The 23,696-nt window shown below is 41.7% G+C and overlaps 1 protein-coding gene and 1 pseudogene across 1 annotated transcript; both read right to left on the bottom strand.

The window, feature by feature from the left end:
• Positions 1 to 9,751: 9,751 nt before the first annotated feature.
• LOC148049658 (disintegrin and metalloproteinase domain-containing protein 20-like) lies at positions 9,752 to 13,340 on the bottom strand. Its single transcript, XM_087723128.1, has one exon. The coding sequence runs from the start codon at positions 13,296 to 13,298 to the stop codon at positions 11,136 to 11,138; it is 2,163 nt and encodes a 720-aa protein (XP_087579254.1). The 5' UTR covers positions 13,299 to 13,340; the 3' UTR covers positions 9,752 to 11,135.
• A 2,111-nt stretch (positions 13,341 to 15,451) lies between these two features.
• On the bottom strand, positions 15,452 to 17,889 carry LOC148049659 (disintegrin and metalloproteinase domain-containing protein 20-like; annotated as a pseudogene).
• Positions 17,890 to 23,696: the final 5,807 nt, after the last annotated feature.

Here is a 23,696-nt window from a genome sequence, read left to right on the forward strand (position 1 = left end):
ATCAAATTTATAAGTTAGATTTGCTATTTAGTTCTGATCATCTGGTATGAAGAATCATGACACCACTGAAATTTCATTCAAGTTTTCAGAGCTTTAAACAGAAGCTCTGCGTAGGGGAAGATATAGATCAGAGGTAGTCAACCTGGTCCCCGCCTCCCACTAGTGGGCGTTCAAGCTTTCATGGTGGGCGGTAGGGGTTTGCTGTAACTCTGCTTTATAAATTTTATAAAGTAAAATTACTTCCCTACTTTATAAATCACCATTATTGTGGAACCGGTGGGCAGTTAGAAAATTTTACTATTAAAAGAGATATAAAAATGGGCGGTAGGTATAAAAAGGTTGACTACCCCTGATATAGATAAATATGAATGTATTGCCTAATCTCCTTTTGATTTAGCAATAGGAAGGAATAATGCTTGGAATGATTGACAGTAACCAAGAGAAGGTTTGGCAATGGAAGTTGTATGGCAATTGTAGAAAACAATTCCGATACTATTTTTCCCTAAAGCTTGTACCTGATGAAATTTACAAGTATTGTGGGGTGAAACTGTATTAAGGACCATAAGCTTGCATTCTTAGCACAAAAACCCCACTTTAAAAGGCTGTTCAGTCTGAACTCTTCTTCATTTTTGAAAGGGTGAACCAAGATATAAGAGCAAGAAAAACGGCAAATATTTGTGTCATGTTTAAAATGTTGTGGTGTTAAACTACATGAAACAGCAACAAGACAAAAAATTGTCCTGTTCAACAAAGATTGCATCGGATACTGCAGAGTCTATACACCTCCTATTAAGTGGGATCAAAAGCCTACTAAAATTAGATTCCAAAAATGAATGTTTTGTTCTTTTAGCTTTCTTTTAAACTTCTTGATGTGTTTGTTGATGACTGACTTGTCTGAATACCAAGTATGCCAAGATTTCCTTGCACTTTGGGATTTAACTTGGTCGAGGATGCTGACTGTTTCCCCATCCGAATGGTCGAGTCGATCTGTGTGTTGTGTGACTAAGGAGTTTCATTGTGTCATCTCACTGAGTGTTGATATTCATGGATATGTTGTGCTGGTTTTCTGCTGCCTATCCTACCTAGTGGCTGTTAAAATCCTTACCCTGTATATTGTAGAGGACTCCTAATTTTTTCCCTTTTCTTTTGGGGCTACTGGGTCTTCTGGCTTGCTTGCTTATTATTTATTTATTTATTTATTTATTTATTTATTTATTATCATTATTCAGATTCATTTATTCAGTTATTCAGTTATATATCATTTATCATTTATCATATTTATATATTTGTATTTATATTTATATATTTATATATTATATTTATATATTTATATATTATATTTATATTTACATATTTATTTATTATTTATATTAATATTAATATTAATATTAATATTAATATTAATATTAATATTAATATTAATATTAATATTTATATTTATATTTATATTTATATTTATATTTATATTTATATTTATATTTATATTTATATTTATATTTATTTATATTTATATTTATATTTATATTTATATTTATATTTATATTTATATTTATATTTATATTTATATTTATATTTATATTTATATTTATATTTATATTTATATTTATATTTATATTTATATTTATATTTATATTTATATTTATATTTATATTTATATTTATATTATTATTTATATTTATATTTATATTTATATTTATATTTATATTTATATTTATATTTATATTTATATTTATATTTATATTTATATTTATATTTATATTTATATTTATATTTATATTTATATTATTATTTATATTATTTATATTATTCATATTATTCATATTATTCATATTATTCATATTATTCATATTCACATTCACATTCACATTCACATTCACATTCACATTCACATTCACATTTAATTGTTTATTGTTTATTTTTATTGTTTATTTTTATTGTTTATTTTTATTGTTTTTATATTTATTATTATATTTATATTTATTATTTATTTATTTATTATTTTTATTTAATTATTATTATACAATTGTATCACAGCGGCCAGTTGTTTCGCCGGATTTGGCATTGGTTACTAGTCGGGCCACACCCAGGAGCCTAGGACATTGTAAAGTATTTTCGTAATATGCGTGCAGATCCAAGCAGTGCGGCTTTTTGCATTTGACTAATAGTGATTTTGTCAATTTTTAACTGTTTTAAATGTAACTCCAGTGCTTTTGGAATAGCACCCAGTGTGCCAATTACCACTGGAATTATCACTGCTGGTTTGTGCCATAGTCGTTGAATTTCGATTTTTAAGTCCTGGTATCTTGCGATTTTTTCATGTTCCTTCTCGGCAACCCTGCTATCACCTGGTACTGTGATGTCTATGATTGTGACCTTATTTTTCTCAACCAGTGTGATGTCTGGTGTATTATGCGCCAGTATTTTGTCCGTTTGTATACGGAAATCCCACAAGATCTTGACCATCTGATTTTCGGTGACTTTTACAGGCTGATGTTCCCACCAATTTGTTGCTGTTTTAATATTATAATTTTTGCACAAATTCCAATGGATCATTTGTGCTACTGAATTGTGCCGCAATATATAATCAGTCTGCGCGATTTTTTTACAGCAGCTGAGTATGTGATCAACAGTTTCATCAGCTTCTTTGCAAAGTCTGCATTTGGCATCATCAGAGGATTTTTCGATTTTGGCCTTAATGGCATTTGTGCGGATAGCTTGTTCTTGCGCAGCCAGGATTAGTGACTCTGTTTCTTTCTTTAATGTACCTGTTGTTAACCATAACCAAGTTTGTTCACTGTCCACTTTATCTTTTATTTTTTCCAGAAATTGGCCATGCAGTGCTTTGTTCTGCCAACTCTCCATTCTTGATTTTATCACATCTTTTCTGTATTCTTGTTTCGTCTGTTGGGCCTTCAGTAGTTTTTTGTTCTTTACTTCAATTAATAGATGTTCTTGACTTTCTTTTAAATAATCAGCCAGTGCATGTTTTTCTTCTTCAACTGTTTGCTTCACTTGTAATAATCCTCTGCTACCTGATTTTCGGGGCAGGTATAGTCTATCAGTATCACCACGTGGATGTAAACTGTAGTGCATTGTCATTAGTTTCCTAGTTTTTCGGTCCAAAATGTCCAAATCAGCTTGTGTCCAGTTAACTATACCAGCTGTGTATCTTATAGAATAGAATAGAATTTTATTATTTGTATGCTGCCCTTCTCCGGGAGGACTCAGGGCAGCGAACAATTCAAGGGGGAAAAAGGGGAACATAAAAAACAAAATACAAATAATAAAAGTAAACAACAGTCGCACAACCATACATGTCGAGAGGGGAGGGAACTCATCACCCCCAGGCCTGCTGGCAAAGCCAGTTTTTGACGGCTTTTCGGAAGGCCTGGAGAGAGGTGAGAGTCCAAATCCCTGCGGGGAGTTCATTCCAGAGGGCCGGAGCTGCCACAGAGAAGACCTTCCCCCGGGTAATAGCCAGGTGGCATTGGCTGGTAGATGGCACCCGGAGGAGGCCAACCCTGTGAGATCTAATGGGTCTGTGGGAGGTAATTGGCAGCAGACGGTCTCTCAAGTACCCAGATCCAATACCATGAAGGGCTTTATAAGTTACGACTAGCGCCTTGAAGCATATCCAGAGACTGATCGGTAACCAGTGCAGCTAGCGGAGGATAGGTGTAACGTGGGTGTACTGAGGTGCACCCACAATCACTCGCGCGGCTGCATTCTGGACGAGTTGAAGTCTCCGAATACTCTTCAAGGGCTGCCCCATGTAGAGCGCATTGCAGTAGTCCAGTCTTGAGGTCACGAGGGTGTGAGTCACTGTTGCGAGCGCCTCCCGGTCCAGGTAGGGACGCAACTGGTGCACCAGGCAAACCTGGGCAAATGCCCCCCTGGTCACAGCCGACAAATGGTGTTCTAAAGTCAGCTGTGGATCCAGGAGGAACCCCAAGTTGCGAGCCCTGTCTGAGGGGCGTGGATTTTCACCTCCCAGCCTGAGTGATGGAATATTGACCAAGTTTTTGGGAGGGAAACACAACAGCCACTCAGTCTTGTCTGGATTGAGTACAAGCTTGTTAACCCCCATCCAGACCCTAACAGCCTCCAGGCACTGGCACATCATGTCAACCGCTTCACTGAGTTGGCACGGGGCAGACAGATACAACTGTGTATCATCCGCATATTGATGGTGTTTTATCCCGTGCCATCATATGATCTCACCCAGTGGCTTCATGTAGATATTAAATAGCAGGGGGGACAGGACCGAACCCTGAGGAACCCCGTATTTCAGGGGCCTAGGGGTCGACCTCTCCTCCCCAACTAACACCGACTGCGACCTGTCCGAGAGGTAGGAGGAGAACCAATGAAAAACGGTGCCTCCCACCCCCACCTCTTGCAACCGTCGCAGAAGGATACCATGGTCGATGGTATCGAAGGGCCGCTGAGAGGTCAAGGAGCACCAGGATGGAGGAATGACCTCCATCCCTGGCTTTCCAGAGATCAGTGCGACCAGAGTGGTTTCCATGCTGTAGCCAGGCCTGAAACCCGACTGAAAGGAGTCTAGATAATCGTCTTCATCCAAGGACCGCCGGAGTTGCGAGGCCACCACTTTCTCAACAACCTTCCCAATGAAGGGGAGGTTGGAGACTGGACGGTAGTTGTTCAAACTGGCTGGATCCAGTGATGGCTTCTTCAGGAGGGGTCTCACCACCGCTACCTTCAATGCCGGTGGGAAGAAACCCTCCCGAAGAGAGGCATTCACCATCGACTGGGTCCAGCCCCGCGTCATTTCCCTGCTGTTCGCGACCAGCCAGGAGGGGCACGGGTCCAGTACACATGTGGAAGCAATCACCGCTCCCATGGCCTTGTCCACTTCATCAGGAGCAACAGGTTGAAAATCAGTCCAGAGGTGTCATTCAAGACCTTCCCCCGGTACCTCGGCTGGCTCTGCGCAATTGGAGTCCAGGTCCATCCGAAGCCGAGCAACTTTGTCTGCGAGGAACTGGACATATTCCTCTGCTCTATCTTGTAAGGGGTTCCCCGCAACCCTCGTATTTAAGAGGGAGCGGGTCACCCTAAACAAGGCGGCAGGGCGGGACTCAGTGGACGCAATCAGAGCGGCAATGTGGTCGTTCTTGGCTGTCCGTAATGCCGATAGATATGCTCCGATGCAGGCTTTTAAGAGTGCTCGGTCTGACTAGGATTTACTGGCCCTCCAGCGGCGCTCTAGGCGTCTCTTTATAACTGGTATTTCCCAGGTATTTATGGCCTTGATTGTATTTCCACCATTCAATTTAGATTTCAAAATTTTCCTAACTCTGTTGGTGTACTCTCGCCTGACAATAGTTTTTACTTCTCCATCCTTGATATTATCCAACTGCAGAATGCCTAAGTATTTGTAGGCTTCATTTTTGTTGCATTTAATTAGTTGGCCATTGGGCATTTCAATTCCTTCACATGCAGTGATTTTGCCTCTTTTTATGGATACAGTGGCGCATTTTTCCATGCCAAACTGCATTGAAATATCGGTGCTGAATAATTGGACTGTATTTGTCAATGATTGGATTTCTATTTCTGACTTTCCATAGAGTTTCAAATCATCCATATATAGTAAATGCGAAATTTTTTCAGCTTCTTTGGCTGTTTGGTAGCCTAGTTTCATTTTTTTTAAAGATTACTGATAGTGGGATCATTGCGATGATGAAGAGAAGAGGTGAAAGTGAATCACCCTGGAAAATTCCTCGCTTGATATTAACCATTCCGTAGATCTCATTCCCTACTGCCAACTCAGTTCTCCATTGTTTCATCGCCTTTTCAGTAAAGGATGTAATATTTTGCTAATGCCAGTTGTTTCTAAGCATTTTATGATCCAACTATGTGGCAGTGAGTCAAATGCCTTTTTGTAATCAATCCAGACCATATTCAAGTTCGTTTTTCTGTTCTTACAATTTTCTAATATCATTTTATCAATTAGGAGCTGATCTTTTGTGCCCCTGCTCCTTCTTTTGTTGCCTTTTTGCTCTACTGGCAAAATGTTGTTTGTTTCCAAATAATCCATCATGTTATCTGCAATAATGCCTGTGAGTAATTTGAAGGTTGTTGGCAAGCATGTTATTGGTCTGTAGTTTTCAGGTGTTGTTCCTTTAGTTGCATCTTTCTGAATCAAGTATGTTTTTCCAGTTGTCAACCATTCATCAATTTGGCCCTTTTGTAAAATTTCATTCAGTTGCCTGGCCAATATTGCATGTAAACTGGTCAGATATTTGAGCCAGAAACCATGTAATTGGTCCTTTCCAGATGATGTCCAATTCTTTACCTTTTTTACTCGATTTTTGACCATCTCAGTTGTTATTTCTTATACTTGCATTTGTTTGTTGCCAATGCTTTTCTCAAAGTCATGTATCCACTTTGCTTCCTTATTGTAGTCCTTTGCATTTTCCCACAATTCTTTCCAGAATTCAACTGTGGCCTGCTTTTCTGGTTTTTCACTTTTGGTGTCACCATTCACATTAAGACTTTGATAAAAACGCCGTTGGTCTGATCGAAATTGCTGATTTTGTTTATATTGGATGATTCGTGCCTCATATCTTTCAATTTTTCTAGCTGTTGCTGTTATCCACTGTTTTACAATCTCTACAGCTTCATTGATGTTTCTTGTATCCAATCTATATCTTCTGATTAGCCAATCTATGGTTTTGTTGTTTTTAAGCCGTTGCTCATGCATGTTCTTTAAGTTACTAGCATCTGCCCTTAATTTTTTGACTTTTTGTTTTAATCGGATTTTCCACTTTGGCTTTGATGCTTTTTCTGTTGTGTGACTAGGTACTTTGATTTTAATGCCTAGTTCATTAGTGACTATTACACCTGCACTGTACATTAACTGGTTCGTTTCCAAGATGGATCCCGATTCAATTGTTGAAAACACTGCATTAACCATTTTCATGATAGGGGCCAAAATTTTCTTAGGCACAGTTTTTAGTGATGGTAAACGTTGCCTTTCCTCATTAAGCAGAAAATGCTCCATGATCTTATCCTTCAATTCTTTTTGTTTTTGAGTTAGTTCATCAGTTGGTTCAGTGATAACTGGTTCTAGTAGTGGTGATGTTATTTCCTCCCCGAGAGCTTCTTCTGGGAGTTCTACTATAATGTCTTTAGTTGTGTCTTGAATATCAGTTATTTCCGCTTGTGATATTGTTTTCTTGGTTTTGCAATTTGCCTGAATTTCCTCAAGTTCAACTTCACTAAACACTTTATTCCGTATAATAAATTGCCTTTGATCTGTTATTCACTAACATTTGAATCTGGATATTGTTGTTTCCATAATTCATACATTCGCTTTAAATAACCTCTTTTTTCTGGCTCTGAGTTGTAGTAACAGGCCATTATGGCACGGTTTTCATCTGTACTATATTTTTATCATTTTGTTGGCTGGTCCGCTTGTAGCCCACTTGTCAACAGATGTCCAGGGACCCCAACATCCGCCGCGGCCCTTGTTAACCCGCGCGACGACCGATGCGATATAAAATTTTGGATTTTTATATAGTTTTATCCAGCTGTGTGTGTGAGAGAGAGAGAAATGGATGGTGGCCTGGGGAGGAAGTAACTACACTTGGGGAGGGAGAGCACCAGCGAGCACTGAGGAGACCACAGGAAGAGGCAGGAAGCCAGGCAAAGAGCCATGCTGTAGCACACACTTTCCCCTAGCCCCGGAAGGATCCACTGTGTAAAAATCCAGCCCAGCTTCACTGATTACAGGTTTGAAAAGGCAACATGGCTCCACCTGCAATCAAACTACACTTGGGGAGGGAGAGCACAAGCAAGCCAGGGTCCTTCCCTCCAGCCTTTGCCTAAAGCCCCGCACAGCACCAGGAGGATGAAGTTTGAATTCCTTCCCCTCCCTCTGACCCACACATACCTTTTCCAGCTGCTTCAGAGAGGACTTCAACTCTGCTCTTGCCTCGGGTCCTCTGAAGAAGCCTCGCCCTCACTTCCTTCTCTTTGAGAAGTGCCTTGCAAATGGACTGCGGGGCAGTAGAGCATACCAGTATGGGGGTGTGGCCACACCTCCGTGGAACTTACTCTGCTGCTGCTGAGTCACAGGAAGAACGAGCGCGCTCTGCTATGAGGCAGGAGAAATGCGTTCCTCACCTAGTCTGACTTTTTAGGCTTTTAAGCCTCTGCTTAACTCTACTCGTGCTGGGCGATCATAAAACACCTAAAAAGTCAGAGTAGGTGAGGCACGCAGTTCTCCTGCTTCATAGTAGAGGGCGTTTTTAGAGGCTTTATTAAACAGTTAAGCAGAGTCATCCACGGTGAGGCAGCAACTAGCTCAGCCTCACCGCAAGCTCTCGCCTGACTAGTTGAACGGTAAATGTGAAAATTCTGCAATTTTAATACCAAATAATGTAAAACTGGTGAAGTTAAATGGAAAATAACTTTATGGTACAGATCAGTAGATAAATACAAGCATTTAATTTATTTTTTCCTTTTACATTTTTTTTCTTTTCATAATTAGAGGTTTTTGCACATGGCTTTTGCTTTCTCTCTCTCTCTCTCTGCCTGCTCTGTTTAAGGTGAGAGATTAAAAGTCACCCAGTTTTGCTTTGGCCAAAAATAAAACTGATTATCAGTTGCCTTGTATTCAGAGTTTCATTGGATTTATCAGAGCTGCAAGGGGCAGAACATGAAAACAGTACTAAATACCAAGGTTGCGATCCCTATTAGTACTCCCCTTGCCTCCCGTAACCTCTGTGTCCAATTACATGACACCACTGAATTAAACAAATTTTGGATGATCTTAAGCAATGTCAAAATAAACCATGACAGATAGGTATTCATTTGCAGAACGAAGGCAGAACCTGATATTATTCTAGAACAGTGTTTCTCAACCTTGGCAACTTGAAGATGTCCGGACTTCAACTCCCAGAATTCCCCAGCCAGCGAATATATTTTTGGAATGGAGGAGGAGTTTAAACAATCAAATGTTGAATGGCTATTATTTGTACCCTACTGCTGTATAGTTTCTCTAATGGGAATGAACTGTATATTTTCTCTTGTTGGCCAAAGGTGTGAATTGAAGTGGATTACTTCATAATTTCAGTGAGAACCGAAGTAGCCTATCACACCAGGAGAAGCATGGCTTTGTAAGAGCTGAAAACCAATAACTCGCTGAACCTTCTCGTTTCTAATTAATGATTATTTGGCTTTTCTTCCTTTCGCCCAGGAAACTGTTCTGCAGAGAACTGAATAAATAGATAGATTAATGCATTAACATTTACTTCAGTTCACTTCAGTTTACTTCTGTTCTAATGCAACAAAAGCAAAAGTATCAAGTATAAAGAAATACAGCAAAAATTGAAAAAAAATCCTTAATCTGTGCAAACTAATTACTTTTAGGAAAAAAATATAGAAATGAGATATTAAAACATAGAACAGACTTGTACCAGAAGGCAACAGGAAATATTTATTTAGGAGAAAGTTTTGCATTACAATTCATAGATAATTAAAATATGTAATTAACACTATTACAAGTACAGTAATAGATCCCTCAAAATTTCTGCCTCTTTAAAATGAAAACAGAAAAACAACAGGTACTGAAAAACTGACCTTGTTTACAACACACATCCTTGGGAAGGATCTGAAGTGGTGATACGTTTTTATTCCCTAGGTTACTGAGAACACGTACATAGCACATACTGTCATGTTCCATCATTCAGAGAAATGTGAGGCATTGGGTTAAATGTGTGGGTTGCATCTTAGGTTAATGTTTGAAGTACAAAATCTTATATTTAATTATATTCCTATCTCTAACTTATCTGGAAGATGATAAATTCAAATCAATTTGCTTCAAAATAGGATTAAATTAATTCATTAAGAATACAAGAATTCTTGTTATGCTCCTATTCCTTTGCTGGACTTCATCTGTCTTTTAGTCATTCATGTCCATTTGAAACAAAATCTACAGGCTAAAACATAGGTAATCAAAAGCACAATGGATTGAATTGCCTGAAAAATAACTTTCCTAAAGTGGTACTTTGAATGTTGCTTCTCCAAAATATCTAAGTTTAATTCTCAAATGCTCTGATGCTGCATTTATTAATTAATTAAATTGATTAAGCACTTTATGTGGCCGCCCAAGTCACAAACAGTAATTATTAGCTAGGACTAACCATCTGTGTCTCTCTTCCAGGATAAAAATGAGACTGAGAAAACTAGGAGAAATTGGGAAAAATACCGACCTTAGAGTTCAGATATTTGGAAATTCTGGAAGCTGTAGTTCTAATGCATCTACAGCCCCTCTCCGTACAATTCTCAGCTCCCCCATCAATTTCTCACCTTCAGTGTCACCAACACACAAGGAATTATCTGACAGGACTTCTAAAATCTCAAAAAATGAATTGAAAGGGAATTCCCAGGATAATAACGTAAGGAAACATATCTCCCTCAGGTCTGGTCTTTCCTACATGTTTATCTGGCAGTTACATCACAAAACAATGAGAGTTTTGCACACCAAAGTTGGGACTTCTTCACTTTATTGGATTGAACACAGAGAGAGGGAGTTTTCAAGCATAAAAGTCCAGCAGTTCAGGACAACAAATGAAGGGGCCACAGCATCATCTTCCATGCAACTTCATAGGTGCATGTCCTTGCCCATATTAGCTGCATACAGGAGTCATTACCTTTGAAGTCATATGCATTTCACTCCAATGCTTTTTTAACTGCCTTTTTTTGAGAGTCAGAGCCAAACTGGGAACAAAAGCTGTGGGACAAAACATTCTACAAATAATGGGCCTTTGAACAGAGAATAAAGTCATAGGCAAGTTAAATGGAAAGAAACAGGAAGTGGCTGCTTTCCCCAGAATGACAAAAGCAACATTGCAATGTGCCACCACAAGCTAGCCCTCCTTGAGGCATGCACACAAGCTCACAATTCACATAGAAAAGGACCATGGTTGAATCATGGCTGTACCATGCTGGTGACATTAATCTGACCCGTTGGCATCCCTGCAGACACCAATGCTTACTGAACAATACCAGTCTCTTTTGCTCAATATTATCAAATATTATCTTATTAAAGATGTGAGTCATGAATCCTGGTTCATTTTCGTGACCTACTATGAGCTTTTTTCCACTGTTCATTCCTGCTGTCTAAATCTTCCCTCAGGCTCCATAATTCTATGTACAATTTGGTTTTTAAAACAGGCACCAGAAAGGACAAGTGCACAAAGAGGAAATACAATTGCTAAGATAATTTTCATTTTGGGAGGAAGTCTCTCGGGTACATACAGAGGTGGTGGGCCACTGTCAATACTGCCACCATTGCCTTCCTCTTGGCAGTCTGGGGGAGCCCAGCCTTGCTCACAGTGACAATGCTTGAAATTGTTGCATATGCCATGATTATGGCACTTTTTGACATCACAATCGTATCTCAAGAGGGACACATTAACACACGCCCTGTTAATACACATCATGCCATTGCCACAAGGAGTGCCATCTCTCACTGCTCCAATATCGATGATCTTCATCCCACTGTGGTAATCAGTTCCCCAGCATTGTTTATTGCCCTTAGATGTTTGAACTATGGTGGTGTGGTTCTCCAAAGAAGGCAAGCTTTCCACATTTTCACACTGGATTCGACCGCATAGGATATTCTTAGGCATACATTTGTTATAAATTCCATGTATAAGGCCACAGTTGCCAAACCGATCGCCTTGAGTATTCATTTCTCTAAAGCAAACTTCTGAAGCAACTGTTGCTTTGCTGCCAAAGATTGCTTTGCATTGTCTATCATGAGTATTGCAATTCCCATTATAACAATATGCCCCATCATTGCATGGGGCACCATCTTGTACATAAACATCTTCAGGACACCTCTCAGAAACTCCATTACAATACTCGGGGAGATCACAACTGCTTCTCTTATTTCGGCAGACTGTTCCAGTAACTTCATGCTGACAATTGGAACAACACTGTCCAAAAGCACAAGTGGCCCCTAAATGTAACTTACAGTTAGATTGACAACATGGATCCAACTTGCATTCAGCTTTGGTACCACAGTCACATTGCTCTCCATTATCTACTACTTTGTTGCCGCAGAATTTAAATTTAAATATTTTGTTAGGGTCTGGTGGAATTAACAAACAGTTCAAATTTCTTTGATTGAAGTAATCTATATAACTGCAGTTGCTAAACTTATCGGTTAATACTTGTATTGGGGCCATAATGCATTTTGCTCGTTCACACACACAGTATTGTGTATCATGTTGCATGCCAAGATTATGTCCTAGTTCATGGATAAATGTGTTAGAAATACGGTACAAACTGGATGTAACATATGATTCAACAGCTGATCCACTGTCATCATCACAAATCTTTCCTAAGTATGTTAATCCTACTATACGATTGAAATTCTTAAATATAAATAAGTGACCAGCATCATTTGGTAAACGAGCAAGTAATGAGTCTCTTCTCCAATTAGTGAATTCTTCAAGGGTTTTAAAGATGTCATCATGAATTGATATAAGATTTCTTTCTGACCATATTTCTAGTCCAGCAATAGATAAATGAACAGAAAGAGGCTCATACAGTATGTTTGCAATGTAGAAGATATCCAAAACATTTAAAGCAGTAAGAGTTTCATTTTTGCCAAATTTCAAAAACCGTTCATGATCAATCACAATAGCAATCTCGGCATACCTCTCGTGTGACCACCAGTTTGCTTTAGATACACGTTTTTTGTCTGGTTTTTTGTCAGGATTTTGGATCATGGCTTCTTGATGTCTTTGCTCTTCCTGTGTTAGGCCACACATCATTGGAATGACTCCCACCTTTTGTTCTAATCGAAAGACTACATGTTGAAATGTAATGGATTCTGGAAGTGGCTCTATTTCATAAATCTTATCTTTAAATTGCAGTAGGCCCCTGAGTCCTCCAGAGCAAGTGCTGATGATGGCCAGAGAGAAGGGCTCACCCTCTACAATGCCAGCGTAGTAACAGTCATCTCTGAAGAATGGATAATCTAGCTGGAGATCCCCATCCTTACTATAAGTGAAAATGGGCAGATGCTTGGGGAGTAAGCCTCTTTTCTGCCTAAGGTGCATTACAAATTTCCTCCCTTCAATTTGAAACAAATAGGTCACATTCTTGGATTTCTGTTGTCCAAATTTGAAAGTTAACGACCTTGGAATGGTTATTTCATAAGAAGCATAAATAAAGCCCCAAGTTGGTTTCTGAAGGGCAGTTTCAGTCAGGAAATTCATCAAGAATGTCATCAAGAGCCAGGGAAGATGAATATTCATATTCTATGGCCAAGAAAGGAATCCCTTAAAATACAAAATACATTTTCTGACATTTCAGTTAAGAGAAGGATGCTCCCAGCAACCGATGAGAATCTAGGAACAAGTTTATAAGGCTGTAAACAAAATGTCCTCCACAAAGACGAAGAGGATTCTATACCAGGCAACTGTAAATGGGGTTTCCTTTGGAATGTGGGTGGAGCTTGGAGATCCAACATGGAATAGAATGGCAGACCTAGTCAGGCTTCTTTATCAACAGAATTTGTTTTCTAATTCTGGGATTCTTTTTTTAGGGGGGAGGGGGTGACTTGTGTTGCTAGCAATTTCTACAGATGGCCTTTTGTAGTGAATGTTTGTTTTTCTCGGTAAATGTAGACATGTCCACTGTCCAATGCATAGGTGGAGTATAGGTGGTACCTTGCTCAATAGTAGTAACTGTGAAAGGGATCTTGGAGTCCTAGTGGACAAGCATTTAAATATGAGCCAGCAGTGTGCAGCAGCTACCAAAAAACCCAACAGAGTTCTAGGCTAAATAAACAGAAGGATAGAATCAAGATCAAGTGAAGTGTTAATATCACTTTATAATGCCTTGGTAAGGCTTTTTAAAGGGTGCACAACTATGTATTAATGATTAAGTACTTTGGCGTTTCTCATTTGGAAGGGTTTACAAATTACTGTCAGAAGTAGTTTTCACCTAATTAAGGAGGGATGGGTTGTGGGAAAATGCTGCACAAATATTCTGAATTCATAAAAAGGAGTTTTCTTTCCCCTTTGAGACCTAGATTTTTTTTTAAAAAAAAACACCACCTTTATTAGGTGTATGAGAACGACCAACCCAGGGCAGCCCTTAAAGTGGAAAGTGGAATGCCAAGTGGCATTCAAAAAGCTAAAAAGACTGTTTTCTGCAGAACTGGTACTAAAACAGTCAGATAAACCCTTTGTAATCCAGGCAGATGCCACTGATGTAGCAATAGAGGCACTCCTCCCAAGGCTGTTGCAGCAGCCACCCGGGGGAGCCACTCGCCACCTCCCCAGACCAGGCCCGCAGCTCATACCAGACCAAGGCCGTAGCTGCCCACTCCCTTTGTCCATCCATCTGGTGGGAGCAGCAGCAGCAGCACTGGTCATGACTGAGAGCTTTCTTTACCAGCTGGCTGTGGAAAAGTTCTCCCTTTTAAAAGCCTCCAGTGATGGAGCAATAGGATCAAACCCGCACTTTAACCAACCAACTGGGGCTTAGTTTGGAAACAGAAGAAAGATCTGGTGAGTGGCTATGCCCAGGTTGGGCGGGGGGTTGTTGGGTAGGGTGAGTAGCTGGGTAGGAGGTCTCTGAGCGAGCGCTGGGCAAGCAGGCAGTGGACGACCTCGCTTTCCAGTCCAAGGTCTTTCCCTGCACACAATGCCTGAGAGATGCTTGCAGTGGAGGGCAATTTGGGGGTGGCAGGTGAGGGAGGGGATGGGGTGGGGCAGGCCATGAGATGCGGTTCTTACCGGAGACTGGCAGCTCTGGATCTTGCAAGTTTTTCGGCCTGGCATGCCCCCCCCTTTTTGCCACCCTTTCAGTGGGCGTGGCTTGGTGGTGGTGGTCATGTGACTGATTGTGCGTGAGTGATGTCAAGTTGGCCATGCCCATTCAGTAACATGCCCTCCCTCATCTAGCCATGCCCACTGAACCGGTGGTAAAAATTTGAATCTCATCCCAGATATGAATGTGTTGTGTTCTTGCTCTCTCTCCCTCTCCCTCTCCTTTTCCCCCCCACTCTCTCTCCTCTCTCCCCCTCTCTTTCATATGTTCCAAGTGTGGTTTTTGCTGTATGAGGAATTGGTAGCTGGGTACATTGATGGCACTGAGAGCTAATATTTCCCATGGAGTAAAAACATAAAGAACTTTTTTATTTAAAACAGATCAATCTTAGTAGAATTGATGAGAAAAGTTGTAGTTGAATAACACAGAGGACCGTGTTGGAGATGTCTTTCTCCAATAGTCACTGAGTGGCTTCACAATGCTGAACATCCATAATAATTTCATCAATAATTTAGTAGGGTGCAGTTAGAGAAGATCTGGTGTGAAGTGTTATGTTGGCAGCTCATATTCTCTATCATCAACAATTCCTCTTGATCTTTCTTTGACATCCAATGTACTGTTGGTATAGCCAGCAAGTTTAGAGACTTCATTTTCAAGCCTTATTTTTCGTTGCAAATCAGAAGTTTCCTCAACTAATCCTCACAAAACTTAGTTTGCCTAAATCGGAGGGTTTCTTCCCCTTCAAACAAGCCAGATTTTTCAAAAGGGTAGGTGTCTCAGGAACACCTTTAAAATATTGAAATCTGAAATCTCTTTGTTTTTCAAATGGACTATTAATCCCTTTGCTGATTCTGGATTAATTGTGGAGTCTTAGCAAGGGGGAGTTATACTAATGTTCTTTCATCTTTTGATGTTGTAGCATGGATTCTTTCCTTAAATTATCATGATTGGCTCCTTTGTCCATCCTTGAAACAGATAACCAAGCAAGCACAAACAATTATAAAACAAAAAGCAGTGATTATTCCAACTACAGCTGAGATTTTCATATTATCTTCAGACTGTACTGGAGGTGGCCCACTGTCTATGCTACCTCCATAGCCTTTATATCTACAGTCTGGAGGGTCCCATCCAACATTACAGTGACAGTGTTTGAGAGTGTTACAAACTCCCCGATTGTGGCACATTGTGACATGACAGTCATATTTCAGAATGGACACAGGGACACAACTACCCTCAATGCACAACATGTTATTGCCACAAGGAGTACCATCTCTCACGGCTCCAATATCATCTACCTTCATCCCAGTGTGGTAGTCAGTACCCCAGCACTGATTATCTCCAGTGGAAGTATGAATTATTGTAGTGTGATCCTCCAAAGAAGGAATTTCTTCACTTTTACACTGGATACGGCCACAGAGGATATCCCCAGTATCGCATTTCTTGTATTTTCCATGTTTAAGGCCGCAGTTGCCAAAGCGATCACCTTTATTATTCACTTGTCTAAAGCAAGCTTCAGAAGCGACTGTTGCTCCACTACCAAATATCATTTTGCACTGCATATCATGAGTCGTGCACTTCCCATGATAACAATACACACCATCATTACACAAGGCACCATCTTGCACATGCACATCTTCTGGACAGTGCTCGGAAGTCCCATTGCAATATTCAGGGAGATCACAACTGCTAATCTTCTCTCTGCAAACAGTTCCACGTTGACGATACTGGCAGTTAGCACAGCACAGTCCAAAGGCACAAACAGCTGTGGGGCGCAAACGACAATTACGTAGACAGCAGGGATCTGACTTGCATTGTCTTTCTGACCCACAGTCACACTGCTCTCCCTTTTCCACTCTTTTGTTACCACAGGATTCAAACTTAAATGTTGTGCTAGTGTCCGGTGGGACAAATAAACATTCAGTGTTTCTATAGTGGAAATAATCCTTGTAACTGCAGTTACTAAATTTATCAGTCTCTGTTGCATAGGGTGCCATAATGCATTCACTCTTTCCACAATGACAAAATTGTTCATCATGTTGCATTCCGAGATTGTGTCCCAGTTCATGGGCAAATATTTCGGAAATCAAAAACAAACTGGAAATTTGATATGATATAATAGCACTTCCCCAGTCACTGCTACATATTGTTCCAATATAGGCAAGTCCTACTGTTATCCCAAAATACTTATATGCAAATAAGTGACCAACATCATTTTCTAAAATGTGAATCAGTTGCGTTCTTCTCCAAATACTAAAAAAATAAGAGTGTGCTCTCTGCTGAATGGGTAATTGTTATGAGGTTGTATTGTGACCAGATCATTAATCCTGCTATTGACAAATGAACAGAAAGTGGATCATAAAATGAATGTGCAGTGTGAATAATATCTAGAATTCGCATCATAATAACAGATTCATTGCGGTCAAACTGCAGATATCGTTCATGATCAATCACAATTGCTACCTTAATATATCTCGTATGTGGCCACCAGGATTTACCAAAAACTTCTTTGTTTCCCAGATTCTCTGTTTTAGGAATTATGTCCTGTTGATGGCTCTGCTGTTCCTCTCCTACTCCACAAGTCATTCGGGGAGCCCCTTCCTCTACTTCTAACCGAAACACCACGTGTTGAAAGGTAGAGGATTCCTGAACTGGTTCAATTTCATAGGTCTTATTTTCCATTTGCAAAAGACCTCTCAGGCCTCCTGAACATGTACTGAGGGTGACTCGAGAAGGGGACTTTCTCTGTATAAATCCATGGTAGAAACAATCATCCTTGATAAAAGGATGATCCACCTGGAGATCTCCTGCTGTATTATAGGTGAAGACAGGAAAGACCTTAGGGATGAAGTTCCTTCTTTGCCTGAGGAATACCACATGGGGATTTCCTTCAATGGGCAGGAGGTAGCTCACATCCTGGGGTTCTTCTTGCCCATACTTGGGAGACAGCTTCCTTGGGATGATCACGTTGTAAGAGGCATATCTGAAGCCCTGAGGAGGTCCCTGTTTAGAAGCTGCATTTTGGATGATCTTAAGCAATATCACACTCAACCATGACAGATAAGTATTCATTTTTGCAGAACAAGGGTAGAAACTGACCCTATTCTAAGAAAGGAATCTCAATAGGGATGGGAATAGCAGAATTAAAATTGTTTGTATGTGAGAGAAATGTTGAGACAGACTTAAACGTTTGAAAATGAGGATTCTGTACATAGCAACAGAAATAGGCAATAGGTTTTAGAATGTAGGCGGAGTTTGAAGAATCAAATATAGAATACAAAAGCATAGCAGCTGAGGTATTGCTCCCCACCCTAGCGTCCGTGGCTGGGGAAAGCCCCTGAGCAAACTAGGAAGTCTGGAATGGGGGAGGGACTGGGAACAGGCCAGACTCCCAAAAACTCTGATGGAACCATTATGGGATCCTTAGAACAGCTGAGTGAGAAATTTGACTGAAATGCCTTTCCTGATGAAGGGCTGTTGTGCCACCCAAAAAGAGAGAGGTTGCAACTGAGAATTTGAAGAGGGAGAAGCAGACTGGAATGCAGTTCCCCTTCTCCATCACCAGGGAGAATGAGCCCAAGGCTGCTGCTGGTGGCCCCTCTACACAACAGGGAAGCTACCCAAGATGGGCAACCATCCCTTTCTATGAACTAGAGATGAGAGAAACTGCCAAACACACCAAGCACAGGCATATGGGGACCAACATGATGTGGGAAGAGTAGTGCTGAACAAATCACCCTGATTCAGGGGAAAACTCGATGGGGACTCAGATCAACTGGCTCTATTTCTTGACTTGCTAGAGTCCATTTAGAGCACTAAGGATACCTTTACCCATCACAGAGAGCCATGGTGAATAACACCACCTAGGGGCTAGAGGGAGAAGCAAAGGAATGGCTAGCAGCTCTCCATAAAAGGAGAGCCCCCCCAGCTGCAAGATGTCAACAACTTCCTACAAGAGCTAGAAGCCAGATTTGAGGTGGTGGAGGAGGATGAATACATGGAGGATGAGCTTTGAAACCTAAAGCACAGAGGGCAACCTATTAAGGAATTCATCTGTGAATTCAGGAGACTCATGGAGAAGCTATCCCCTTTGCTGGAGTGGCTATTAGTTCACTTTTTCAGAATGAGCCTGGACAAGCAAATTGCCCAAGGAACCGCCTATCGGGATATTCTAAACAGCCTCTCTGAAGAGTTCTGAGTAACCATAAAAGTTGGCTGTGGATTGTGCATTCACAACATGCAGAAGCAACCAGATACCAAGGGGAAGGACAACCATACCAGAGACCATCTGGTCAATGGGAGGCTGCACCAGGATAGCCGGCTCCAAAACCATCCCTGCCTCCCAGCTGCGTCACGACAGCCCTGCCTGTGCTGCTAGAGGCAGTAACCGGGTTGGCAGTGGAGTTCCCCAGACTAATAGTATTGGAGGACTTTAATCTGCCATCTCTTGGTGAACACTCAGATGGGGTACAGGAGTTCATGGCTTCCATGGTAACCATGGACTTGACCCAGGTAGTTCAGAGTCCAACTCATAGAATGGGACACACACTTGACCTTGTATTTCTCTCAGGGCAGTGGAGACGTGATCTTGAGTTAAGGGGAATAGAGACCTTGCCCTTGTCATGGTCAGATCACTCCTTGCTGAGGCTTGACTTCAGGACGCTACTCCCCCATTGCAGGGAGGTGGAGCCGATTAAGTGGTTCCGTCCAGGCGCCTGATGGACCCGGAGGGATTTCAGAGGGAGCTTGGAGAGATACCTGACTCCCTTGTCTGCAATCTGGCCGAGTCTTTGGTCACTGCCTGGAAAATTCCTTTGAGGCCTCTCTGCGGCAGTGGATCCAGGAGGGCACCTTGGTTTACCGAGGAACTCCGGGAGATGAAGTGCCAAAAGAGATGGCTAGAGCGATGTTGGAGGGCTAGTAACTCTGAGTCTGATTGATCACTATTAAGCGCCTTTATTAGGACTTATCTAGTGGCGATACGGGCGGCAAAATGTACACATTTTTCCGCTCTTATTGCATCCGCGGAATCTCGCCCAGCTGCCCTGTTTAGGGTGACCCGCTCCCTCCTGAAAGGTGAGGAGGTGGGGGAACCCTTGCAGGGAAGAGCTGAGGAGTTCGTTCAGTTTCTGTCGGATAAAATCACTCAGATTCGGACAGACCTGGACTCTGCTTGGGCAGTACCAGCCGAGATGCCGAGGGCTAGTCTTAATCAGATTTTTTGGGATGAGTTTGAATTTGTCACCCCTGAAGAAGTGGATAAGGCCATGGGAGCGATGAGTGCCTGCACCTGTTTACTGGACCCGTGCTCCTCCTGGCTGGTTTCGACCAGCAGAGAGGTGACATGAGGCTGGCTCCAGACGATTACCAACACATCTTTGCAGGAGGGGTTTTTCCTGCAACCATTAAAGGAAGCAGTGGTAAGATCCCTCCTCAAGAAGCCTTCCCTGGACCCAGCTATTTTGAAAAACTATCGTCCTGTCTCCAACCTTCCTTTTTTAGGGAAGGTTGTTGAGAAGGTGGTGGCGCTTCAACTCCACTGGACCTTGAATGAAATGGATTATCTAGACTCCTTTCAGCAGCACGGAAACCGCTTTAGTCGCCCTGACCGATGATCTCTGGTGGGCTTCTTGCCCTCTCAGCAGCTTTCGATACCATTGACCATGGTATCCTTCTGCGGCGCCTAGGGGAGGTGGGAGTGAGAGGCACCGTTTTATGGTGGTTCTCCTCTTACCTCTCTGACAGGTCGCAGTCGGTGTTGGTCGGGGGGCAAAGGTCGACCCCTAGGCCCCTCAAATGTGGTGTGCCACAGGGTTCGGTCTTGTCCCCCCTCCTATTTAACATCTACATGAAGCCGCTTGGTGAGATCATGTGGCAGCATGGGGTAAAGTACCACCAATATGTGGACAATACTCAATTGTATCTTTCTGCCCCGTGCCAGCTCAGTGTAGTGGTGGACGTGATGTGCTGATGCCTGGAGGCTGTTAGGATCTGGATGGGGGTGAACAAACTTGTGCTCAATCCAGATAAGACTGAGTGGCTTTGGATGTTGCCCACGAAGGACTGCTTGGACAGTCCATCCTTAACCCTAGGGGGTGAAAATTTACACCCCTCACAGAGGGCTCACAATTTGTGAGTGCTTCTGGATTCGCAGCTGAAACTGGAACATCATCTGTCAGCTGTGACCAGGGGGGCCTTTGCCCAAGTTCGTCTGGTGCACCAATTGTGGCCCTATTTGGATCGGGAGGCACTTCAAACGGTCACTCATGCCCTTGTCACCTCGAAGCTGGATTATTGCAATGCGCTCTACATGGGGCTACCCTTGAAAAACGTTTGGAGACTGCAGTTAGTTTAGAATGCGGCCATGCGAGTGATATTGGGGGTGCCGAGGTATACCCATGTTACACCTGTCCTCCATGAACTGCACTGGCTACCAATTGGTCTCCGGACTCAATTCAAGGTGTTGGTTATCACCTTTAAAGCCCTACATGACTTAGGGCCAGAGTACCTTCGAGACCGCCTGCTGCCACATACCTCCCAGGGGCCAGTAAAATCCCACAGATTGGGCCTCCTTCAGATAGCAAGAGGACCCAAACCCCTTCCACACCAGCAAATAGAAACATTGCCCACATAGGAACCCCCCACCCCAAATGTCCCACCAGAACAATTGGCAGCCTCCTGCAACAATGAAGCATAAAAATTGGATGAAGATAAAAATTGCCTCCCACTGCCTGCTAGAGCATTGATGGCAACAGCGCTTTATTATACGAGGTGGGCTAATAATAGAATCCAGTCATTTCTGCTGAGCTAAGGCCACGCTTATTCCCTTTTAACTGCCTGAGGTTCCTTTGGTGACAGACGGGGATTGCTGCTCCCCCCCCCCAAGCTCCAGGGGGAACACGTTTATTTTTCATTGTTTTCTACTCACCCCTAGTTAAATAATACCTGCGGTGCAAAGCGAGGTGGTTGAGCAGACCTGGACGTGAATTACAGTTACCTGCCACTGCTGAGGGATACACTGGGGGAAAGAGTAGGAATTTCTCCTCCCCCCTTGCATTCATCTCCTCCTCCTTCTCCTCCTCCTCCTCCATTCCATTATGCAAACATCCAGTGCAGGCAACATAAATTAATTATTAATATTAAACTTGCCTTAAATATATTCCAAAACTTCTATCCAGGGTTGTAGGGGACGATATGTTTTCAATAGTGTATGCCATGCCCTGCTAAACTTTATTACTGATAGCTGTTCATTTCCAAGTAGAACTGAAGTAGAATATTAATTCTCGCCATTTTCTATGCAATTGTAAAAAGATCAAAGATGTCACTGTCCTCCCTTCACGATGATCATTTGTCGTGTTTTAATAGGAGACAGGTAGTCCTGAACCTATGACCACAATTGAACCGGGCTTCCGGTGGCACCGTGCTGCTCTGACAATGTCTCCTCTGAGACGTTCCAGCCCCGAGATCGCGTTACGTTGCCTGGACAGCGTAAATCAGTTGTCTGGCAGGTTGAAAACTCTTTCCTTGGGTGAAGAGGAAAGAGGAGAGCTGCCAAGCATGGGTAGAGTTCCCTTAACCCCCCCCCCCAGGAGTAAATTCTAGGGTTTGGAAGGTGTGAGCCCCCCTGCAGCTCTCCAGCCCTGACAAACAAATTGCAGTCATTATTACCTCCCCCCACTGCTGAGGCTTTAACTCTTGATGCGCTGCAAGGCGCCTTAAAAGAACAGGCTGCTGCTTTAGAACTTAAGATAGAGGAAAAGATTACATCTGCCTTTAAGGAGGTTTCAGAGGAAATATCTGGGATCAAGGAGCTAATCCAGACTCGTAACCAGCAAAGAAGAGAAGACCTAGTGGAAGCCTTTAAGGATTAGGCTAGCTATGTAACCACATTGGATGATAGAATGGAAGAAATTAACCAGTCCAATGTCAATCTAGAAAGTAAAGTTGAAGAGGTTCAAAATAAGACTGATAAGTCAGAAGCAGAAATTACAATGATACAATATAGAGCGATGGAATTTGCTTTGAGAATAAGAGACCTGAAAGAGAATAACCAAGAAAATCTGAAAGAGATTCTTGCAGAAACTTTTGACCAATTAATTGGTCAACCAAGAGCTGAGTATGATTGGCAAATGGACAAAATATACCATGTTAATTCATGAATTGCCAGACAGAAACAATTATCAAGAGATATTGTAGTCTACTTTGCTACTAGGAATATAAGGAACCTGATACTACTTGGTCCTATAAAACCAAATTGCAGATTGCAGGTCAGGAGGTGATAGTTTTGAAGGAAATTCCACCAAAAATGTTGAAATCTAGGAAAGACTATGCATTCCTAGTGGATGAACTTAAAAACCGCCAGATACAATATAGATGGGAAGTTCCAGCCATATTAGTGTGAATTACTTGGGGCAAGAACATCGTCTCAATTCAGTTTGGAAGGCCAGAGATTTTTACATCAACATATTAAAGTCTGGTTACCCTTCATCTCCAGGATTCAGAGAAAGGGAGCAAGCAGGAGAGGCCAGACAGCAAGATACCCAAGGATCATTGGATGTGGCCCAAGCTTTGAATCTTCTTATGAAGACAGAAGGAATTATGGAACAAAGAGAAACCCGAGTGGCTACCAAACGCAAGGAACAAGAATTAAAGATGCAACAAGCCCTGACAACAACTCAAGAAACTATAAACATTAACACAGAAGCCGTGGGGGGAGCCAGGCCGAAGATCAAACTACAGGATTTCCAGGTGGCTTTTAAAAAGCTTCAGGGAGCTGAAGATGACAATTAAATTTTTAACCTGGAATGTCAATGGCTTAAACTCACCACAAAAAAGGAAAAAATATATACCACTATTTGAAACAATTTAAAAACAATGTA

The sequence above is a fragment of the Thamnophis sirtalis genome, unplaced genomic scaffold, assembly GCF_051295495.1.
Source record: "Thamnophis sirtalis isolate CommonGarterSnake01/CBP01778 unplaced genomic scaffold, rThaSir2_p1.2 scaffold_1, whole genome shotgun sequence".
NCBI lineage: Eukaryota > Metazoa > Chordata > Lepidosauria > Squamata > Natricidae > Thamnophis > Thamnophis sirtalis.

What these genes read in the sequence shown, in the direction of transcription:
- LOC148049658 (XM_087723128.1), bottom strand. Translation starts at nt 13,298, where the DNA reads ATGAATATTCATCTTCCCTGGCTCTTGATGACATTCTTGATGAATTTC.